The sequence below is a fragment of the Galleria mellonella genome, unplaced genomic scaffold (assembly GCF_026898425.1).
Source record: "Galleria mellonella isolate WM207_F2 unplaced genomic scaffold, CSIRO_AGI_GalMel_v1 utg165, whole genome shotgun sequence".
Lineage (NCBI taxonomy): Eukaryota > Metazoa > Arthropoda > Insecta > Lepidoptera > Pyralidae > Galleria > Galleria mellonella.
In genome coordinates, this window is record NW_026442009.1 from 1416323 (window position 1) to 1441269 (window position 24947).

At 41.2% G+C, this 24947-nt stretch overlaps 1 protein-coding gene across 1 annotated transcript; it reads left to right on the top strand.

The window, feature by feature from the left end:
- The first annotated feature begins 314 nt into the window (after positions 1-314).
- On the top strand, positions 315-24402 carry LOC113518889 (uncharacterized). Its single transcript, XM_052892700.1, has 10 exons — positions 315-472; positions 2195-2428; positions 3500-3580; positions 4687-4895; positions 6376-6525; positions 17482-17557; positions 21546-21770; positions 22225-22436; positions 23174-23323; positions 24211-24402. The coding sequence occupies exons 1-10, from the start codon at positions 466-468 to the stop codon at positions 24301-24303; spliced, it is 1437 nt and encodes a 478-aa protein (XP_052748660.1). The 5' UTR covers positions 315-465; the 3' UTR covers positions 24304-24402.
- Positions 24403-24947: the final 545 nt, after the last annotated feature.

Consider the following 24947-nt stretch of genomic DNA (forward strand, 5'->3'; position numbering starts at 1 on the left):
ATTTTGAAATTTTGAATACCACATGAGTCTAAAACTCATTGAAAAGAAAATAAAAATATTTTATTTTTAATTTTTCATTATATCTATTGCAATATGTAAAACTATTTCAATAGCATTAGTAATTGCTGTGATATAGCGCTGCAACTGACAGACGAATGGATGGATACTCGTAAACATGCCTCTGAAGGGTTCCTTTATACTTTTTACGTATGGAATCCCAGTAGGTATTACTACTAGGTAATTATTGCACCATAGACAAAATTGAAATTCTTTAGTTCAATAACAATTTATCTTATCAATCTAAAGTAGAATGTTCCAGCGATATGAAACATGAAATGATAATAATATAGTCAATAAATTTTAGCAACGTTAGAGTCATATAAAGCAATTTCGCATTAATAAAACAATAACGATATATTTTCATTAATTCAATTTATAAAAAGTGCCCATTTCAATTATATAAACATGTCATGTAAGTACACGTAGTAATAATAAATTTTTACCTATTAAACAGTATTAGTTGTGAAAGATAATATAGGTACGTAAATTAAATTAAAATTTAAGCCAAACGTGGCAACTACTGGCAAAACTCCCCTTATGAGCAAGGCTTATGTCGAGCAGTGGACAGTTAATGGCTGAAATAATAATAAATTGCTAAATAAAGTACTTATTATACCCGGATACGAGTTTTTTTTTTTTGATGGGTGATAATAGAATGGTAACCCCGCCTGCGCTAACGGTATACGCTGGCGGAGCACCAGTGAAGAGTGATCGATGAGAATGAAAACAGACTAATTAGCCCATCATGATGAATTCATCAGGAATTAACCATGATAGTTTCCAGGAGGAAGCACGAGGAAGTCGACCTGGTTGGGTATATTGTTAGCAATGGGATTTTTAGTCTCCATTACTAACAATCCCTTTCCCCCCGGATACGAGTATTCACCTATGCAAACGTAGAATACCAAATATAGTCATTTGGTATTCTTATGTTTGTTTGTTACCTTTTAACACTATCGGTTGGGGGAAAGGGATTGTTAGTAATGGAATCTAATTTCCCCATAACTAACAATACGCCTTATCAGGTCGACTTTCACGCTGTTCCCCCTGGAAACTATTGTAGTTAATTCTAGTTGAACTCGTTAGGATGGGCTAACGGACCTGCTTTCATAGTCACCTATCTCACCTTACTGGTGCCCCGCCTGCGTTATCGGTATACGCTGGCGGGGCACCAGTAAGGTCGGTTCGATCAATTGTCATCAAATTTGGTATACATGTAGTCTTTGTGTTGTAGAAGAATAGTTATAGACTACTTTTTATTCAGGTCAATTAATACTTATATCGTGAATTTGCGGAAGAAGGCATGGGCAAAAGCTAGTTAGGTCTTATATATACTATGTATATACCATAGTTAAATAATTGAAGTAATTTATTTGCAAAATAACGTTGTATTACTATCTAATATATTTACAAAGTACCATTTTGTTATTGGAATTTTAATTAAATGAGCTGTGCTTGCGTGGTGGTAATGAAATTACAATATACGCTAGCATAAAATGTCTCTTCTATAAAGAGAAAACATTTATTTTTCATACAACAATATAACATAAAAAGTAAAAAATAGAGGACCGTTGCCACTTTCCATCAAGTGTGCCTCCAATTTATTTACTATTTTAAATAAAAAGTTTAATACAAAATTGTGATAATCATTAAGATCACAAATATAGTAAGAATTTTTTTTATACAACTTAGAATAGCAAACAAGCTGACGGCCTACCTAATGGAAAGCGGTAACCGTCGCCTATAAACATGAGCAGTACCATGGACATAACAGAGTATACTGTTTCGCCCATGATACCCCCCATGCGTTGCCATTCCTGAGGACTTGGGTGTTATTCCTTTGTACCCAGTAAATTCACGCCATATCCCACCCTTCAAACCGAAACACAGCCATGCAAACAACTGCTTCACGGTTGAAACACGAATGGAACAGAGGTACCCAAGCAATCGACTTTTGTACAAAGTCTCCCTCTGGTAGGCACTTTACGGCTGTAACTTAGTTACTGTATTAGTTTGTAGTCTATTACTGTACAGTACTCAGGGTAGTTAGAATCTAAACACATGTAACTTAACTATCTAAATATTATTGCTTTAGTACTATTACTTGTACTATGATATTATATAACATTTTCAGATCAACCACCGTCAGGGCCGCCACCACCATATAGTCCATATCCTGTTCAACATCCAATCCCTAATCCATATGTGCAACCTGGCACGATAACATATGTAACTACCCCGGTATATATGCCGGCATATCCTACTCAGCCCGTCCCCCAACCTCAGCCACCACCGAACGCAACCTATGTCACCAATATTTATCAACAATCGACGTCGGATCCAGTTAAAGTCGTCGAAAAAGTTAAAGGTGGGTACAATAACATGAATAGAATTTCGTAACTGTATTTATGCCTAAGTCACTACATAGTACAAGGTATGTATTATGTACATACCATTATGTAGTGTCATTAGTACAGTTACAGGTTGTTGTTTTATTCAAGAATTTTAATTTTCTTTTTTTGAAACCCTACTTATAAACAAAAAATGCTTGTAATTTCTTTTTATTTAAGCTTATAATTGTTTATGTTTTAGTTGTAACTAGGAAAATTTTTTTTTCTTTCTTCCAACTTATACAGTATGTGTTTTATTGTATACATGTATATTAAAACTATATTAAGATTTTTTCAGTGTCGGCAACGCGCACGTGATACCCCTAGCGTTGCAAGCGTCCATAACTACAGATTATTTACCACTACACAAGCTGCATGCTTGTTTGCCACCTTCGTGGTATAAAAAGCAAACAAACACCAGTACCAAAGGAATAGATTACCTTAATTAACGTATAGATTTCATTATTTGATTAGCGAAATTTTCTTAATCCCTAGTCTTTACGAATATGAGATACCTTAGGGGGAAAAACAACATAACATAAAATCAGTGTAAAGGACAAAATCTCTAAAAATATATTTCGAGTTATCTAGCGGGCGTGATAATAATTATAAATAGGTGATAATAGAATGTTTTTAATGGGTGAATATTAAATAGTAACGTTTTCAGTGTACCAGGGAGTGACGATAGGTGAAGATGAAAGCAGGCCTGTTAACCCATCGTGATGAATACACGTACGTGTGGGGGGAAAGGGATTGTTAGTAATGGAGACTGAGAATCCCATTGCTAGCAATATACCCAACCAGGTCGACCTCCTCGCGGTTCCCCCTGGAAACTATCATGGTTAATTCCTGATGAATTCATCATGATGGGCTAACTGGCCTGTTTTCATTCTCATCTATCACCCTTCACTGGTGCTCCGCCAGCGTATCCCGTTAGCGCAGGCGGGGTTACCATTCCATTTTCACCCATCAAAAAAAAAAGAAAAAAAATACACCTACGTTCAGTAGTGAACAGATAACGGCTGATGTAACGGATTCTTTCTTTTCAGAAAAAGTAAAAGATCGTGTAGTAGCTTCGACTGCTTCAGCTTCAAGCCGCATTGCCCGTGGAATTTTGTCGAATTTACCGGGTATGAAACGTTGCTTTTAAAAATTATCTTTTAATGTTTTATATTCTGACTAATATTATAATTGTGCAAATGCCTTTGTTTATTTATATAATATATATAATACTTTAACTATAACATTTGGTATACACTTACTATATGGGATGGAAAAGGTCGAAGCTCTATTTTATACATATAACAAACTTACAGCAGTAGGAGGAAAGAGGTTGTTAACAAAGTGGTCTAGCAGTCCCATTACTAGCAATAAACCTTGGCAGTATGATCTTTATTTATCTAATTCTTGTCTAAGGATGATAGGATGATAATTGAAGGATGATAGGTGAGGATGAAGCAGGTCAGTTAGCCCATCGTGACGAATTCAATAAGAATTGTTCACGATGGTTTCCAGGGCGAACCACGTGGAGGTCGACCTAATAGAGCAAATTGCTAATAATGGGGCAGTCAAACTCCATTGCTAACAATCCCTTTCCCCCCCATGGTATGGTAGGTAGGTGTAGGAAATAATAAACAATAATATGTCACAATGCGACTCACACGACCATCCGCCCGGACGTCACCCAGAGGAGTGGCTGGAGCGGGGGGCTTGCTGTCTAAACTTTAATGACTACATCACAATTTTGATTTAAATGAGATTTTTTTAATTAATAATTACAAAGTTAAGTATCGGTATAAGTACGTACAATCTTATAAAACGTACAATCTTTCTAATTTTTCGACACTATTGCGACAAATTTGCAAATACAATATTATCTTAAAAAAAAAAACATACATATCCATATAAATTTTTAATGTAGTACACGTGATATCCGCCGTCTAGTCCCGCTATAGAATAGGCCACCCCTTCCTTTCGCATGGATGTCATATGGGGCGACTAAGGGAACTTAATGGTTGAAAGATGGACAGCATCGTCCCTCTCGAAACATCACTGATAGCATAAATATGGTTGCCAATCGTGGTAGCAAAACTAGCAATAATAGCAAAAATCCCCTTATGGGGAAGGCTTATGTTCAGCCGTGGATAATTAAAGGCTGACATAATGATGATGACACCTGATGTTCCTGTAACAATACATTTCTAAAACATAAAATATATTTATTTATTAACTTCAGGTTATAACTGGGCATCAACTACGACGAATGTACCTCTATCTATAAAACTCAAAGCACTTGTAGCAGGGAAGGAAGGTTGGGATGGCAGTCAACTTTATATCATCAGAGCACGTCATGCTGGGGAGTTAATCCCAGGAAAACTATCAATCAAGCACCGGGCCGCGTATGTACCACATATGGGGAAAGAAGTTCCAGTACATAATTTTGAGGTAAATATCTAAGGGCTGGAGAAAAGGGATTGTTAGTAATAGCACAGCATAGATATTATACTCAGATGGAAAGCTCTTTTAATGTGCTGACAAATGTGTAAGGGTAACCACAAGAAAATAAATAAAAAAAATATTTTTTTGTTATAACCCAATTATATAGCCTACTGTTTGAATCATCGAGTGTCAAAAAGTTTAAAAAATCTCTATTTTCACTGTGAGTAACATTGATAAGGTTTTTTTATATAATCCACTAATAATTACAGTTGGATCACATACCTACTATGACATATGTTTATACTCAATCACACGGTATTCACAGCAGTATGTTTGTTATTCAAACATACTTAAATAGCTGAATGGATTTGGATGAAATTTGTTTATATCCCAGTTTAATACATAAGACACTTTATATACCAATACATACATATACACATATATACATATAAATACAGGCGAGCAAAGGTGCAGAAAATAGCTAGTTTCTTATAATAATAATTTTAAGTAAGATTGTTCCAAAGTTAAAGAGAGTAAACGAATACTTCAAAACATGCACTTTTAAAAATACGTTATAATTGATTTGATTTTCTACATTTTGTTAATTCTCTTAATCTAAGGTCTTTTGAGGGCCTTCAGCTGAAGACGCCAGTACCTACATTTTTCTAGTTTTTATGACAAATTATTCACGGTGTAAGCTGTACGGCTATGGAATAGTTTACCAATTTCTCTACGAAATATAAAATATATGACGAGTTTTAAAACAAACTTAAGGATTTTTATTTGAGCAAGCTGTCATTATCATAATTTACTTGTCTAGTTATCATGCTTATTTATTTGCACACCTAACAATTTTATAATTGTATGTTTTATGTATATTAGTAAGTTGGTGTATATTTATATATGTAATTTTGTATGTATATTTAATAGAAAATAAAAATAAACATTTATATTACTAATTATATTTCACATCATATATATTTAAAACAACAAAATTTTCATCGTGCCTCCGATAAAACTGTTTATAACTACTCCTCTCCATCCAAATGTAGCCTGCAAGAGATCGCTTGTAGCGATAAAGCCGCCCATTGTTTTCTCAGTGTGAACATTTCTTGTAATAATCTTTTAGAAGAAATAATAAAGAATAACTATCTATAAAACCTTGATAGTCTAGCGGCCTTATCTCCCAATGATCAGGCATTTGGTTACTGCACAATAAAAAAAATTATATTTACCTGTATGACTGTATCAGTCTACCTAATTTCTATGGATATCCGTCCACTGCCGAATATAAGCTCCCTCCATAGATTGCCATAAAGAAAGGTTCCGAGCCACTTGCATCTATTGACTCCTTGCAATACATTTCAGGTCGTGAGTCCATCTAGGAGGGGTCGTCCTACATTGCGTTTGCCCGTACGGGGTCGCCACTCAAAAACCTTTCTTCCTCATTATTATCTACCTAATCATAAATTCTATTTTATTTCAGATATTTTGTGCTAGGACCAATGATGTACATTGGGTCACAAGCAGTCACGGTCAGGTGCCACCAGGAGCTATTGCTGCTGGCAATACCGAAAATGGTGACACTCTCTACATCGCCAGGGTAAAGCATTTGAATTCCATCACCCCTGGCAAAGTGAGTTTTAGAAAATTCTTCTTTGTATTCTTCCGTCGATGTGGAAGAACGGTCGTTAAATATTATAAAACAACCATTAAAAATAAAATTCAGCCGTCTGATCAACTAAGTAATGGATCCTCTCTTGCAGAGTGAAACCAGTTCCCAGTAGTGAAACCATGATTATTTTGACGTATAAGATGTCAAAGCCGTAACTTAAAAAAAAAACAAAGAAGTTTTTTTTATACAACTTAGAATGGCAAACAAGCTGACGGTCCACCTGATGAAGAGTGATAACTGTCGCCTATAGACATGAGCAGCAACATGGACATAAAAGAATATACTGTTTCGCCCATGATACCCCCCATCCTATGTACCCAGTAAATTCACGCCATATCCCACCCTTTAAACCGAAACACAGCCACAAACACAACTGCTTCACGGTTGAAACACGAACAAGACAGAGGTACCCAAGCAATCGACTTTTGTACAAAGTCTCCCTCTGGTAAGTAAGATATTGTCAAAAGTAAAAAAGATTATCTTTCTTTCTCTCTAGTATAATATAAAATTTTAGTAATAAGAATATGATTTGATTGTAACTAAATAAGAAATAATAATAATAATGGAAATAGAAATTTATATATTTTGTTATAAAATTTGCCTTACTATATCTGTGCGGGCCGCTGTCCCCGATGGGTCGGTAGGCGCGTCGGCAGGCACCGGGCGCTGGTACGCCCGGACGTCGACCTATCCTACTCGAGAAAAGAGAGTACTTTGCACAGTGGACGCACAAAGCACTCTTTTCCCGAGGGGCCCTCAGTCTTCGCCGCAGGCGCGTTGCAGTGAAGGACCAGGTACGGCTGTACCACTATACGTCGCCCTCAGAAGGACGACGTCGATGTGCACGATGACGAGCGATGTGAAGACTCCGCCGCGATGATGACACGAAGCGAAGATGGACGATGATGAAGGACGATGATGAAGGACAGAGATGACGATGGGACACGAAGAAATAAAACGAAGAGTTCTTGAAATAATGACGATGGCCTGAGGAGACTATTTTCGCGATTGCTCTTGCTGTTATCTTGCTCTCTATTGGGAGGTCGATTCAGCTATGGCTATTGGCCCGTAATGGCCCTATTTTTATATCCACCTATGGCCGCTAGCCAGCGGACCAGCGATGCACTAGTCTCCTCACCCCCTATGTCAAATTTTATTGTCAAAACTATAATTTTACAAAGATCGACTTAGGACTACTATTATTAGGTGGGCATACTTACAGACTACATTTTTCATACTATTTGTGCGCTGCACGGCGTGCGGTTATCAAATAATCGCCGATTTCGCGGATCGCGACTTTTATATGACCCCGCACTCCTTCCCACGCGTATATATATTTTCAGGAGCGCGGGGTCGCGCGTCAGTCGAGCGATAACCGCCGCGCAACGTACATTACAAAGTTTTTTTCTATTTCTAGGTATTAGGTCTACCTATTTCTATCTATTTGTGCCTAAAGACACCTATTTCTATCTATTATAGACCCTATTATGGCCTATTAAAAACTATTAACTATTTTCCTGTTTTACCAGGAATCTAACGAAATAGGAATCTAAGTCCTATTAACGCAACCTAGGTCGTCTATAAGTTTCTAAGCCCTACCTATTCTATTTCTCGAGATATAGCTATTTTTGTGGGGGAATAAAAAACAATACAAAAAACTCTTTATTTCTCTTAAACTATGCAACTTATAAACTATTAACTATTACTATTAGATACTATTAATATTCTATTAACTATTTCCTATACATAAAACACTGTATCTATAAATCTTGTTCGCGACATTATTTGTATATAGAGATAATTTATAGTTGTTAAGTCCCTAGTTTTAATCGTTTTTGTATACTGTTATTTTATATAGATTTTACATAGATTTAAGATACCTATAGTGTAAGTTAAATAAAGCATTCTTTACGTGTTGTCATTATTACCTGCGAATAGAAATAGAAATTGTAAAAACAAATAAGCAAATTGTAATAAATAAATAGACGCTATATGGTACCTTCTAAAGAGATACGCGTCTCTTTCACTCTCGCCCCGTCCCGCTCGCACAGATTCGCTAACGCGAGTTAGAAATGTTATCGTGCGACCGGGCGGGTATAAAGATAGGCCGCCTCCCGTCGAGCGGCATTCGCTTCCGAGCAGCGACGCACTACACTCGAGAAGAAATAGGACAAGAAGAAAAAATACTCTCTTCAGACGGTACCGGAGGCTTCAGAATAGTAATCGCTGTGTTTCACTCCAGCCTGAACCAACGCCCCTACAGTCCACGCTCACCAAACGGCAGTCCATACCGTACATCGTGGTCCTTCGAGAAGCCGGATTGCTGGAGGAACACCGTTGGTACATCGAGAAGCCGGATCGCTGGAGGAAGACCATTCTGAAGCCGGATCGCTGAAATGCCGACTACGAGAAACATGAAGTCGTCGCAGCAAAAAATCGCCGTCACCGAAGCCACAACGTCCGCCGCCACCACGTCGACTACGGCCGCCGGAACGCTGTCCGTCGCTGCCACGCCGTCCGTTGCTGCCACCACGTCGTCTGCGGCTGTCAGAACGTCATCTGTCGCTGCCACGTCGTCTACCGCCGCCACCACATCGACTACGAACACGTCCGGCGATACGACGACCACAGGAGCCACGGAGACTACCGAAGCCACAGGAACGACAGAGGAGACAGCAAGGAAGAAGGAACCGAAGCACGGCACGGCACGCACGGTTCGCACCACGGCCTCACAGAAGAAGAAGGCTCTGGCCAAGGCACGGGAGGAGCTACTTCGAAAGGAGGTGGAATTGGCTGCTGCACGTGTCGCCGCCCTGGAAGCCGAATCGGAAGACGACGAGGAAATAGAAGACGACGACGCTACCGTCAGAAGAGAACGAACGTCGGATTGGGTTCATCGAAGCACGCTGGCACTCACGATGGAGCCGCATGTACCAGAGATAGAAGAAGTCACCGGCAAGCGTCAGGGGTTCGTCCCATCGAGACCCGTTGAAGAGGATTCGAGAGCGCCGCCGCCACAGCCGAGCAGCGACGCACTTCACCGGGACCACGCACGCCACGTTGACCCACATGCCGCCATTCCTACGATAGCAGCAGCGATGCAGTCGATGAAGAAAGAAGAACCGGTGCTGAAGGTGGGCATCGATTGCAATGAGTTTGCGATCGCCATGCAGATGGCCGCTCGCAACATACTGCCCTCCACAGCGTCAAGAGTCACCGAATTGCCAGTCTTCAATGGATCGTCGAGCGAGTGGTTACCATGGAAGATGGCCTATGAAGAAAGCGCAAGTCAACACACAGAACAGGAGAACCTAGCAAGACTGCGCAGAAGTTTGAAGGGGGCCGCAAAGGACGCGGCACGCTCCCTATTCGTCGGGTCTACGACCGCAGAAGAAGTGATGAAGATGTTAGCCGCGAGGTTCGGCCGCCCTGGAGCACTCGTCACAGCCGAACTGAACAAACTCCGCGCGCTACCACGACTCTCGGACAACGCAAGAGACGTCTGCCTCTTCGCAAGCAAGGTGCAGAACGTCACGATACGAGCGCTGAACAAGAGTCACTACCTCTACAATGAAGAAACAGTGAGAAACGTCACAGAGAAGATGCCGTCGGTACTACGCTTCAAGTACTACGATTTCGCCAACGACCAACCGGAGGGACAACCGGACCTCATAACACTCTCTCAGTTCCTGCAAAGGACCGCCGCACGATGTGGTAACTTCGCCCCCGCCGAGGAGATACCGTCCGAAGACCGGCGGGAGTCCGCTCCTAGGAAGACGGCGAAGACATACACGACGCAGGAGAAACCCGCTACACCACCGTGCCCGATGTGTCGACGAGAGGGACACGCTCCATCGGACTGCAAGACGATGAAGGAAGCGGACACATCGGCGAGATGGGAGCTAGCGAAGACTCATAGGCTGTGTTTCCGTTGCCTCAAAGTGAGAAGATTTCGCCACGCCTGCAAGAGCAAGAGATGTGGAGTAGATGAGTGCACGCAGACTCATCACCCTCTGCTGCACACCACGCGACAACAGCCGGAGAATGAAGTAACAACACACGTCGTCGAGGACAAGTCCGCCGCAGTCGCCGCATCGGCAAGGAAAACGACAAGATCGCGTTCCTGAAGATCCTGCCGATACGAGTCACCGGTCCCACGGGAACGTGCGACACCTACGCGCTACTGGACGACGGGTCGACTTGCACCATCATCGAGACGGCGGTGGCGGAGCGAATCGGTGCTACGGGTCCCCCCGCACCCTTCTACATGGAAGGTGTGGCCGGGGCACGGATCAACGCAGCTCAATCGACGCGTGTTCACTTCAAGATCCGCGGGCGGAATTCACAAGAATACACAGTGGGGGCACGGACGATGGACAGACTGCAGTTATCACCACAGTCGGTACCGCGCAGCGTCATCAAGGGCTGTCCACATCTACGAGACATAGAGAGGGAACTGGTCTATGAAGAGTGCAAACCGACGGTACTGTTGGGGCAAGACAACTGGCACCTACTGCTGGCCCACGAAGTCAGAAGAGGATCCGACACGCAGCCGGTCGCATCACTCACCGACCTGGGATGGGTACTGCACGGTACGAGTCGCGGCAGGACAAGACAGCAGGTGCACAGAATCAGCCACATAGTGACGACACATGAAGAGGAACAATCGATGGAAGAAATGATGAAGCAACATTTCGCGCTCGAATCGCTGGGGATCGCACCGAAGAGGTCCTACAATGAAGAGGAACATCGCGCCCTACGCATTTTAGAGGAGAAAACTCGTCCGTTACCGGCGGGAGGATACGAGACGGGGTTACTATGGAAGAAGGACGACCCTGTGCTGCCGGACAACTACGAATCGGCAATGCGACGTCTCCAACTGGTCGAAAGGAAACTCGACAAGAATGAAGAAATTAAGAAGAGGTATGAACAGCAAATGGACGGCTATGGATTCGCGCGATACAACAAGAGGCGTTCGGCGACGAAATCGCAGCATTAAAACGAGGGAAACAGCTGCCGTCATCCAGTCGACTCATACAGCTGTCGGTCGTCGTAGACAACGACGACATTCTGCGACTTCGATCGAGAATAGCAGCCGCCGCCGATCTGTCAGCCGAGCAACGAGAGCCCCCCATCGTCGACGGAAACCACACCTGGGTGCGCCTATACATCGCATGGGTGCATCGGAAACTTCACCACGGCGGCTTCGAGATCACCACGAACGAGGTGCGACAACACTTGTGGGTGTTGCGCCTACGACACGCCGTCCGCAGTGAACTGAAGAGGTGTCAGCTGTGCCGCCTACGAAGAGCAAGACCGGCGCAGCCGTCAACGGGCAACCATCCACAGAGCAGGCTGGCGCATCATCAGCGACCGTTCACGTTCACCGGCCTAGACTACTTCGGGCCTATGACCGTGACAGTGGGCCGCACTCACCAGAAGCGGTACGGAGTGCTCTTCACCTGCCTAACGACGCGCGCAGTCCATCTGGAGATCGCCGGCAGCCTCAGCACGGACTCCGCCATAATGGCCCTGCGGCGCTTCATAAGCCGCAGAGGGTGTCCCACGGAATTATGGTCCGACCAAGGCACCAATCTCAAAGGTGCCGACGTCGAACTGAAGAAAGCAGCCGAGGAAGCCATCCAAGAAGAGTCATCAGTCCATTTCATCCGGTGGCGTTACATTCCCCCGAGCGCACCCTTCATGGGAGGTGCGTGGGAACTGTTGGTGCGTAGCGTGAAGACCGCACTAGCCGCTACGTTGAACGAGCGGGCCCCCAAGGAAGAGGTCCTCCACACTCTGCTGATCGAGGTCGAGCACACCCTCAACAGCCGACCGCTAACCCACGTGTCAACATCGGCAGACGACGACAGCGCTCTAACCCCCAATCACTTCATATTGGGCGGTCCATCGCGCGTCCCACTGCCAGGCAGCTTCACGGAGAGCGACGCGGCGGGACACAGGGAGTGGCGTGCCAGCCAGAGGCTAGCTGACTGCTTCTGGAACCGGTGGGTGAAGGAGTACCTACCCGAGTTGCAACACCGGCGGGAGCCCCGAGCTACACACGGAGCCATCAAAATGGACGACCTGGTCCTAATAGCTGATGGGACCTTGCCTCGCAACACGTGGTGGTGGCGACCTACCCTGGACCAGACGGCGAGATTCGAGCAGTCGACGTGCGGACGAACAAGGGCATCCTACGGCGACCCACTAAGAAGTTAATCATACTGCCCACATCGACATCGAGCGACGCGAACACGAGTTGACTCCAGCTACGAGAGCTGCGGCGGGAGATTATGTTCGCGACATTATTTGTATATAGAGATAATTTATAGTTGTTAAGTCCCTAGTTTTAATCGTTTTTGTATACTGTTATTTTATATAGATTTTACATAGATTTAAGATACCTATAGTGTAAGTTAAATAAAGCATTCTTTACGTGTTGTCATTATTACCTGCGAATAGAAATAGAAATTGTCCGTCTTCTTCTCATGCTCTCCCCTAGGGGGAGCCGGGGAAACCTGTCCGGGGTTTTTTACCCCTCTCAGGTGGTTTCTATCCGCCGCTCATTAATATGAGCGGGTCGTTGGGGTGAACCTGGTTCTTAACGTGCCGCCCCGTTCACTCTGCGCGGTCTTCGCCTGCCGGGTGAGACCCCGTGGGGGGAGGCCCAGCAAACTGCCAGCGTTTGAATGATCGGGACGGCATTGTAACCCTCATCAGAGGGGGGAGGGGTCTTCATGTGTCCATGACGTCTTCCTCTGGGTTTTCTTGCACGCGAGCTATCAGTTCGCGTGCGTAGGGCTTGTGGTCCGGAGGTCGCGCGTGCAGGGGCGCTATTCCCTTTAGGTGGTCCCAGCCCGATGCGTCCGCACGCGCGAACATCTTCGCTGCGAGGCTGCCGATGAATTCGTTCAGCGGAGGGATCTTTAGGTCCCTCTCCAAGGTGGCGTTCCTTACGTATTTATGCGCGCCGGCGATGGTGCGCAGTGTAAGGTGTTGTTGCGCGCTGAGTTTCTTCTTATTCGACGCAGATGCGTAGACATACCATGCCGGCGCTGCGTACGTAAGTCGCGGTCGGATGTAGGTCTTGTATATGGCCGTCTTTATTTGGAGAGGGAGTCTTCCCGTCAACGCTGGGCGAAGGAGGTGCCTGGCCACCCTGGTCTTGTTGCAGACCCCCTTGATGTGGGTGTTAAAACTTAGACGCCGGTCGATGTTCACCCCCAGGTAGGTGACGGTGGTAGACCACTCGATCGGGGAGTCGCGCAGGTGCAATTTGGGAGGGCAGTGACGTTGTCCGAAGTAGATCGCCTGCGTTTTGCGCACATTCACCGACAATCTCCAGTCGTCCAGCCACTTTGGTAGGGTGTCGAGTTGCCGCTGCATTTTCAGCGCTGCGTGCTTCTTGCCGATGGATGTCACTATGAAGGCGGCGTCGTCGGCGTACAGCGCGAGGAGAGACTCGGGGGTAGTGGGAATGTCGTCGGTGAACAGCGCGTAGAGCGCAGGCGATAGGCAGCTTCCCTGTGGTACACCCGCGCGGATGGGTCGCTCTCCCGAACAGGTTTGTTCCACCGTCACCATGAAGCGTCTTGAGTGGAGGAATGAGGCCACTATTCGGACCAACCTTCTTGGTGTTTCGGTCTGAGTGGCCATTTTATACAGTAGACCGTTGTGCCACACGCGGTCGAAGGCTTTCTCCATGTCCAGTAACACTGCAATAACGTGCTCGTGCTTATTGTGGGCGCTCGTTATGACGTGCAGGACTCTGGTCAGTTGCAGTGTCGTGGAGTGTTCCGCTCTAAATCCAAACTGCTCCAGGCGTGGTTTTAAGTGTGGTTGTAAATGTTTGAGGAGGAGTTTCTCAAACACCTTTGACATGTGTTGCAGTAACGTCACTGGCCGGTACGATTCCGGTTTCAGTACGTTCTTACCGGGCTTAGGCAGCGTGATGACTTTGCCTATCTTCCAGTGGTCTGGGAAATGCCCTGTGCGTACAATTCCATTGTAAAGGCGCGTCAGTGCCGCTATAGTGCGCGGCGGCAGGTGACGCAGCGCCGTATTTGGGATGTTGTCGCTGCCGGGGGCTTTCCGAGGCTTCGTCTTTCTGATTTCACGCTGCACTTGTCCCGGTGTAAAGACAATCGGATCTTCGTGAGGTGATAGTGGCGATGATAGGTACTCCTTCACGAAGTTGTCTATCCGTGCAACATGATCACTATTTGAGGATGGATTGAGCTGGAACTGGCGCTCTAGGTGGTCCGCGTGAATCTCCGCTCGGTCTACTGCGCGGTACCTCGGTGTTCCGTCGTTCGCCAGTAGGGGTCGGACTGGGGGGTGGGAATTTGTTAGCCGGCGACACAGGCGATGAATGCTGTTCCAGTCGTCACCGGCTTCCTCTACGTATCTTTCCCAACTCTCCTTTGTATGGGACTCGATGTCACGCTTTATTTCTTCTGCAAGCTTGTTTAACCTCGTTTTGGTGGTGGGGCATCTGGTGGCCTGCCAGTCTCTGCGCAGTCGGCGCTTAACGGCGAGCTTTCTCTTTATTGCAGCCGGGATGGTATTAGTTGTTTTCGCTACCTTTCCCGGCTGGGATGCGTTTTGCATGGCGGCCTGTATGGAGACTGACAGGTCTCCCGCAAGCTGTTCGACGTCGGCGGAGGTTAAAATTGCCCTCGTTGGCGTGTTGTCCTGCATGAAGTCCGTGAATTTCCCCCAATCCGTCCGGCGGCGTGGGGCCTGCGGCGTCAGGAGCACCGGGGTCATCAGGATATCCATGCACACGGGAAGGTGGTCGGATTGGACGTCCTCTGAGAGGACTTCCTGCGTCAGTTGGCTGTCCAGTCCCTTGTAGAGGGCAATGTCGAGCACGTCGGGTATTCTTGTGGCGTCGTGGGGATAGTGTGTAGGTACCTCTGGACCATGCACAGCGATATTTAGTTTCTCTACTATCCCCAGGAGTTTTCTGCCTTCGGCGCTGATTATGTTGGAGTTCCAAGCCGTGTGTTTACAGTTCCAATCTCCTGCGGCGATGGTCGGCAGCGGCTCCTTGAAAAGGGCCTCGACGTCGGCCGTTGCAAGTTTCGTTGTCGGCGGTTTGTATACTGCAAACACACGGATGGGATTTCTATTGTTGCACAGCTCGATCCCAAGTGCGTACATCTATCCAAGTTGCACCTGTGGGAGCGGCTGGTGGACGATGTTCCTCCTTACTAGGACAGCCAACCCGCGATACACCCTTCGGTCGTCCGTAAGCTCGTCCTTGCGGTATGCATGGTATCCCGGTATGTGGAGTGCGTCGGCGGCCCCTAGCATCGTCTCCGAGATGAGACACACGTCGACTTTATACTCCACGAGCATCAGTTTCAGTAGGGGCAGCTTCTTGCGGATCCCGTCCGCGTTCCAGTGAACTATTCTTATCATGTTAGCTGCGATAGTTTCACCAGGCCCGCGGTTATTACCGGCAAGGGGTCTGCGCCGGTTTGTACCGCGACTAGCACCTCCATCAAGATGTTAATCATCGCCCTCATCAAGTGGTTGTTGTTGGAGGTGCTGGATTCCAGTGGCTGCTTCGCCATCTTCCCCTTGACATTTTCGTGTTGTGGCGCCGCGCTTGATGCGGCCTTTTGTGTGGCGGTTTCGTATTTAGTGGGGGCGGCGACCGCAAGCGGACGGGTTGTTTTTGCCGAAGCCTGTGTCTTGGTCGGCGCGGCCTCAGTGGGTGCGTCTTTGCGTTTCCCTTTCTTCTTCTTCTTGCCTCTCTTCTTTTTACGGGGTTTTTCAGGCAGCTGTTTCCCTCTTTCTGTAGCCGGGTTTGCCGCGGCCATCAGGTTGGATTCGTTGGTGCCGCCTGGGAGCGTCCTATCTCGCCCGGCGAGTTGGCCTGTTGTTCTGGGCGCCGTGCCCGCCTTTCTGTTTCTTATTTCTCTTTTGAAAACAGGGCAGGCGGGGTTGTTAGCGGTGTGGTTTTCTCCGCAGTTTGCACAGGTCGGAGGCTCCTCTCTGGGCCGCGGGCAGTCCCTGGCTACGTGTTCACCCCCGCAGCGGACACATGCCATCTTCCTGTGACACCCATGGGAGGAATGCCTGAAACTTTGGCAGCGGTGGCATTGCGCGGGGCCGTTCTTGCCCCGCCAGGCTTCGATTTTCACCCCCGGCATGCAGAGTAATTCATCAATAGCGTATATGCCGGGGGTGATGCCTGGGGTCCGCTTGATCTGTGCGTGAAATATGCACCCCGGGCGGCCCTGACGTGCTTTGATCTGACGGATGTACTCAGGAACGTATCCCAGCTCCGTCAGGGCGTCGGCAATGTCCTCCACTGGAGTGTCGGCTGGTATGCCCCGGATGGATTATTCTATGAACATTTCTTATTCTATAAACTATTTTATGTAATTACAAACAATTCTATTAATTACTATTATGTATACACATGTTTTCTGGGAGTTTTCGAAATATAAACTATTCCTATTAATTATCGGTTAGAAAAGACTATAAACTATATGAAATATTGTATCGAACATTATCAAATTATGAAAACTGTTAACAGTAAAACTATAAACTATTTCTATTTGTAAAGTAACAATAATTATAAATCTATTTACAGTTTTATGGGAGCGGTGGTCCGGAACAATATCCAACCATCTAACATAGATATATCTTTTTTTATGCCACTGAGGTGGCAAACAAGTATATGATTCACCTGATGGTAAGCGGTTACCATAGCCTATAAACGCCTGCAATACCAGGGGTAATAAGCGCGCGTTGCCGACCTCAAAGAAACCTCTTTTCAAAGGGGAGGGGTCCTTTGAAGAATTCCATGCTGTAGTTTCTTGGGAAAATCTCGGCAAGGAGCTTATGTATATTTATATAAATGCATTTTAAACAACGAAATCATCTTTATTTTTCCAGGTCCATCCCAATCACAACTGCTGCTACATTTCATTTGGGGGGAAAGAAATTTCATACGCAACATACGAAGTTCTATGCACATTTTAATTTCAAATCTACTAGATGCCACGTCCAATACTAAGCATTGCGTTCATTTTGGAAGCCATATTCTGCAACACGTGATTGAGCGCCGTCCGCAGTCCGTGTATTACCACAGTAGAAGAATTAGCACTAAAGGTTACTTGTTTATATCAAGTTTGTATACGTGACGCGTGCATTTTCAGTGTATAAAACTTACCCTAAATATAAGATTTTTAATATTTGTTATCTAAAACCTATTTTTTATCTACCACTTTTCAGTGCATGTACTTTGAATCTATTATAGTATAATTCAAGATTTTTAAATATTCACTATTGTAACAAATTAAACTATTTCTGGGCTATTTTTTTTTATTATTGAAGATTGAATGTGTGCATCAGTGAAAAATCAAATAATAAGAAGTTACTACGAATAAGTTGATCCATTGTGGTAACTTCGTTAGTAAATCTCTAAGCTTCGGGCTGGGGAGTCGCATGAAGGTCGGCATGACAAGATTTTAATCCTTTAACGAATTAAAATATATAATTGTGATGTATTCTAGAACTGTTATGAAAAATAATCACGTAATGTAGGTAATATTAGTATTTGAAACTTACTTAAATATACTCGTACTGACAATTTATTTAGTACCTATTTGATATTATTTTTTTAAATAGTATAAAAACAAATCGTTGTCTGCTTCTGCGCTTAGTTCTTCTAAACCGCGCAACCGAGTTCCATAGGTATTTTATTGGTATTTCTCATTAAAAGCTCAGTATGAGTAATACTACCAAATTACTAAAAGTTTATATGTAAAATAGGTACATCTTAATTAAAGTTTAGTGTACTTACTCATATCATAAATGTAAAATGTGAGCTTGTTTCTTTGTTACCTCTTGAAATTGAGAAAAACATTTGATTATTGTAAACAAATACATCTCGGTTACGCGGACGAAGTTGGGGATAAAAACTAGTAAGCAGATAAGTTCAATATTTTGTAATCAACAGCATCCATACGAAGCTTGGGGGAATCGCTAGTATTCCATAAATATTATCAACAAAATATTGAAAAATATTTATTTTTTTTACTTTTGTTCATAAGGCACTTCATAAAAAGTAATTTTTACACTTAAATAAGTATAAGTAAATAAATTTCGTCCAAATACTAGATCTTCACCCATTGTAGAGATATCAGAAGTACCTAAAAAAAAAACAGTTGACTATCCGCTGTTCATGCAGTTCTAACAAGTAGGTGTGCGAAGAATGGGCTAATTAATAATTTTATATAAATAAAAAGACGGTCGTTTGTAGTAGACAGTATATATTTATTTATACTTTATTGTACACACTAATAATACATGAAATTTATGATATAAGTAAATGTACAAAGATGAGGTAAACTCTACAAGAGTTCTCCTCTAGAAAATCCAAAATGGAAAGGAACATCATTAAGTATAAGACACTGTCAAAAATAGAAAAAGATATTAAAAAAATAGTAATAATAAATCTAAAAGGTGCAACACGCACAATTCGTTTTATGACACTAAATGTTACATTTAGATTTACAATTATGATCATTAATTTATATATAAAATTCAGGTACTGTATAAAAATTTGGAGGGTTACGTTTGTTGCGGGGACAATCACTAACAATGAAGTGAGTTGTATGCTTGTTTACCATTTGTGCAATTAAAATATATGTTACATAAAATAATAAGAACGAGACACAGTGGAAAGGTTTTTAATTTAAATTACAAGGCAATTTGGTGACTCTAGTGTTTTAGCGACTAAATGCACCGCTTTACCATTTAGTGATTGCATGTTCGATCCCGGACAATACAAACATTTGTATTCATGTGTATGTTTGTTTTCATTAAAACAGAAGATCATTAACTACTGCTGCTTTTTTAAAATATGTAATTACAAAAAAAAGTTAACCATAGGTATTTAAAATGTAAACTCATTACACAGATACAGAAGGTTCACTCCACAAAAAGACTAACAAAAATTTTGTTCTGTTCTCGTTTAAAACACATAGAGATATAGATGGCGCTGCGTAATAAACATATCCAATAACGTTATTTATTTATTAAGCCACGGAAAAAAAGGATTATGGGCAGTTCTTAATTGACGGCATGTCACGATTTTATTATCATGATAAAATATAAAAACACAATGTAATGATGATAAAAATATATACCGTGTAGGTAAGTCCGTAACGAAACGCTGCTAAAACGTTATCGTCTACAGAAAATTATAAGTGTGTTTCTTAATCTATCACGACGATAAAATCGTGCCGTGTCGTGCCGTGTTAAGATAAATTACAAAAAACGATAATCAGTTTTATCTAATCACACTTACCTATACCCAAGTAGAAAGTTCCATAGATATGAATCATGAAATATAATAAATTGTAAAGCTGACACAAATATATCAGTGAAGCCGTGTATATCAATTCTGTTATTGAGTATATATCTATATCAATATTTTGTTTAATTTAAAAAAGTACTTAGTTCAACAATTTAATCATGTCATGTGAGTATAATATGATTTATTTAATATACTGTTAGTTCCACATAAAAATTAAAATTGTAGTAAGAAATGTTTTTTTTTTTTTTATGAAACATGGCGTTGTCATATATTATATTTAATAAGTATATTAATGATTAGTTTTTACTGGCGACCTCAACTAAGACACGTCCTTGTTAATTCCAAGTGATATGTGTATACTAAATTCTTAACAATTGATTTAGCTGTTAAAGCAGCAAAAGGTAACAAAAAATAAATGTAATAACAAGTAATGAAATCCTATTAAAATTATAAATGTGAAAGTTTGCAACGATGGATGTATGGATATTTGTTACTCTTTCACGTAGAAACTAATGAACAGTTTTGAATGAAATTTTGTATACGCATAAATTATATCCTAATATAGCATATATAATACTTTATATACTAATACACGTCTGTAAAGTCGCGGAATGCAGCTAGTATTGAATAATAATATACGATCTTACAAATATAATTTTCATTTATCGGACCTTTTGAAAGTCTATGTATTAACAAAAAGAAAAAAAAAAACAATATCTACTCTGTGTTATCTATATATTATTATCTACATGTACTTTTATCTACACTGATTAGCTTACCTCGAATTATCTTAGGTATAGGTACTACTTATTAAAATGGAATTAAAATGAAATTACTGTTACACGTAACCACTAAGTGATTATATGTATGGAAGAATTCAGGTGAGATGTTCCTTCATAAGAGTTTAACCAGTATACATACACCATGGTTTCAAAGCACCATGGTTTGGAAGTCCTGCTTGAAAACTGACTCGATAAGGTATATTTATTGCAATGGTGGTCCTATTGCTAGCAATGTACCTTAGACTCTATTACTAACAATCCTATTCCCCATAAACTCTTACATGAAAACTACTTGAAAAAAATTGTAATATATTAGTTTCATTTATCTATCTTTTATTTGATAAATATAATTATTCTGTTCTTGTAGTGACTCCTGTTCCCGCAAATTTAACTGTAGTACTTGTATCGTCGTATCAATGCAAAGCGGTTTTATCTGAAGTCTCGAGTCTTAGTTTTTATTTATTCTCATGACATGTTACAGCTGCAGAAGATATTGTTTGAACTAGGCAATTTCTTATATTGAAAGTGCGACGCCGCACTAAGTCGAAAGAGAGATTCTTTAATAATAGTGCCCTTACAAAATAAATACTGTCAACATTAAAAGATAAGATAGAAACCAAGTACATACAGGCATATTGTACATACTCATAGGTGATATTTAAAAATATTCAGGAATTATTTATTGTTACTAACATAAGAAATTTATTTGATACGAATTATGAGGTCATTATAGTCTTAATTACTAACAGCCCCTCTCTTCCTTGAGTCCAACTTACATACTTAAGACGAGGCATCGATTTATAACAAAATATAAATGATCTAAAATGATATTTAATTAATATTTGAATTTTCAGACCCACCACCAGGGGCACCTTATGGCGTATATCCCGGTCAACAACCGCCCCCCGGTTCATATGCGCCACCTGGGACGGTTACTTACATACAAACTCCGGTATACGGTCCAGGATATCCGCCTCAAGCGACACCCGTACCTCAGCCGCCACCAAATGCGACCTACGTCACGAACATTTATCAACAACCACCAGCTGATCCAGTAAATGTCGTCTATCACGTTGAAAGTTAGTATTTTAAGTATTATATATCAAACTAACTCGTTAAGTGACTTTCTTTCACCAAAAAACGGGATATAACATGTCATTGATTAAAAGCGCTCATACCGAAGTGTGGGCATCTCGGAGTGATCTGACATTAAAAAAACTATTTTTAATATTTCTGATTGATTTTTAATAAAAAATGCTCTCAAAGCGATTTCAAGTTTTGATTTTAAGACGAAAAAGTATTTGAAGATTTTTGATGTAAAATATGACGTAAATGCAATTTTTTGTGATTGTTAAAGTGTAATCAGCATGAGCGTTGGTTACAATTAAGTTTATAAAAGTATGATGTAGTATTGATAAGAAAATCTGTAATTATTTTGAATTTGTCGGTTTTTATAAAAGACCATTCTAAGTTGCATATAAAAATATTCATGAAAATAGATACAATTTCATGCCACTGGGTTGTAATTTCTAGGTGATATTGACTGGGTACAAGCTACGACGGTCACAGCCAGAGACCTTCAACATAAGGCACTGGTAGCAGGGAAAGAGGGCTGGGACAGCAGTCCACTTTGTGTCATCAGAGCGCACCATGCTGGAGAATTTATACCAGGGAAATTAGCCATTAAGCACCGGGCTGCGTATGTGCCTCATATGGGGAAGGAAGTCCCAGTTCATAATTTTGAGGTAACCATTTAACGTTTAAATAATAATTAAAACCATCTCTTCTTTTTCTTCTCTTTTCGTCTCGTCATCTTAGTAAAAATCGGGCAACATATTATGGCTATAAATAGTTATATTGTAGGCATTGGTAGTAACGGTCCATCGACTTTAATAATTTTGATGTATTTATAATTACGAGTATTTATTTTCTTTGCTCGGGAATCATCAGCGATCATGTAGATAAATTATGATAATTTACCTGAATAATCGAGAATATTCAGGTAAATGTTATTAAATTTAATAAACTACGTTTCGACCACATTACATCGGCCGTGGTCACGAGTAGACTGATGAAGCGTAATCATATCTCCGTTCCCAAGGCAGAAGTATTTTCTTCTACTCGACTCATTCTTCCACATCGTACTTATTTAGACATTTACTTATTTAACAAAACATATATTGTAGAATAACTTAAGTGCAACTTTTTTATCATTAACGTTACTTATATTTTTAACGACAGAATTAAAAGAAACTGCTTGTTAGATAGAATCGTTATTGCTAGCGAGCCCATGAAATAGAATAAGAATGTGCGTTGTTTTGTTCTTCATGTAAGCGCTGACCGAAATGATTGTACCAATAGATATCATTTCCACATTGTGTAAAAGGCTTCAACATATTTTTGCCTTTAGTCCAATTATTTGGGGTCTAGATAATATAATTCAAAATATATTTTTTTAAATAAATACATTTTATTATTTCAGGTATTATGTGCTAAGCCTCATGCTGTGCGCTGGCTCACATCCGGTCACGGCCAGGTACCCCCTGGGGCCATCCCTGCAGGCAACACTCACAATGGTGAACCCCTGTACATCGCCAGAGTAAAGCATTTGAACTCCCTTACCCCTGGCAAAGTGAGTTTTAGAAAATACATTTCTTTGTCATTAGCCGATATTAAATAATTAAAGAAATTAAGCGAGAATCTGATTGTTCATAGTTTGTCTCACTTAACAAACGTTTATAAAGTTTTATCAATTAATGTGCACTGTAATTATATATGTAAATTAAATAGTAGGTATTAAATATTTAATCTACCTAATCTAATATTAGAAAAAAATGAATAATATTTTTTTTGTTTATAAAAGATAAATTCAAAAAAGTCTTACAGATTTAAATAAAAATCACTTATAGAATGTTACATTACCAGTGAGTAATATCGGCTGTATTTTATTAAAAAAAAACCGTGTGAAGCTAAATTTAGTCGCTAATTTCAATACAAAGCTCTTATTCTACTGACACTTGACTGACTACCAGACTTGTTTGACTAGCTGCCTGCCCAGCTTCGCACAGACGTCCTAACGATGAAACTAAGACTACGACAAACATTTTATTTCATAAAAATTTTATCTTGACAATTACAAACATAATAAAAAAAGATTTAGCCAAATACTTTCCACAATTAATTTTAATTTATATAGATTAAAACCATTATGGTTCTATACAACATGATCTCATGAAATTGTATATTTATATCCAATACATCCAGTACTTAATGATCGAGGAGTGGTTAGCAGCGTCCCTTTTAGGTAAAACATCACAAAATCTTAACTGCGGTTGCTTATCCGCCTGCCATGCATGGTAACTGCGGGCAAAATACCCTAATGACAAAGGCAGTTTATGGGAGAGGTCTATGTTCAGTAATAGACAGTCAAGGCTAGTATGATGATGATAATGATATCCAGTAACAATAATTCCTTGAATACGATTTAAATATATAATACTCTCCTTTGTCTTTCCACAGGTACATCCTAGTCACAACTGCGCCTACATTTCATTCGGAGGAAAAGAAATTTCATACAAAACGTATGAAGTTTTATGTAAAATTGTCGGCTAGGCTAATCATTGAATTTATAATTACTTTCAATTAAAAAGCAATACCTATATTATTTTGTATTTGAATTTAATTATTAAATAAAAGATATTGTTACCAACATCCTAAGTATTTTAAAGATTTGAAATATTTTTCTATTATTTTATAAATTTGATTTTCTTTTTGTTTTAAGCTAATTATAGCATGATAATATGATTCTTTATAATATAAGAAGTGATTATTAAAATATATATTTTTACTATGCCTACAAATTTATACTTTTACTAACCTAGTGAAAAGACGCGACTTAATTTTCGTGATTGAGACACGTCGAAAGACTAATACATAAATTCACTTTTACATTTAAAATATTAGAAATAAATAATAATATTAAAAATTTCTTGAGGTTTTCTTTAATAGTATAACAGAGAGGCTAAAATTATATCGAGATTATAATAGTCGAGAGTCTGGGGTCGATGCGAAATTTGAATACTTATTAGTGAAATTGTACGGTTATATACATTATATATGTAAATTTGTGATTCTAGTACTAAAATGTAACTCATTATACTTAGCTCTTAAGTTATAATTAAAAATAGTTTAGCCATATATAAATTGCTTAGGCATATACACTGTTTCATAGGTTATGATCAGAATGAAACATGGAA

Excerpts from the sequence above, each read along its gene's own strand:
- LOC113518889 (XM_052892700.1), top strand. Across the intron at positions 4,896-6,375 it reads TTCCAGTACATAATTTTGAG|ATATTTTGTGCTAGGACCAA; the intron begins GTAAATATCTAA and ends ATTTTATTTCAG. Across the intron at positions 17,558-21,545 it reads CGCAACATACGAAGTTCTAT|ACCCACCACCAGGGGCACCT; the intron begins GCACATTTTAAT and ends TTGAATTTTCAG.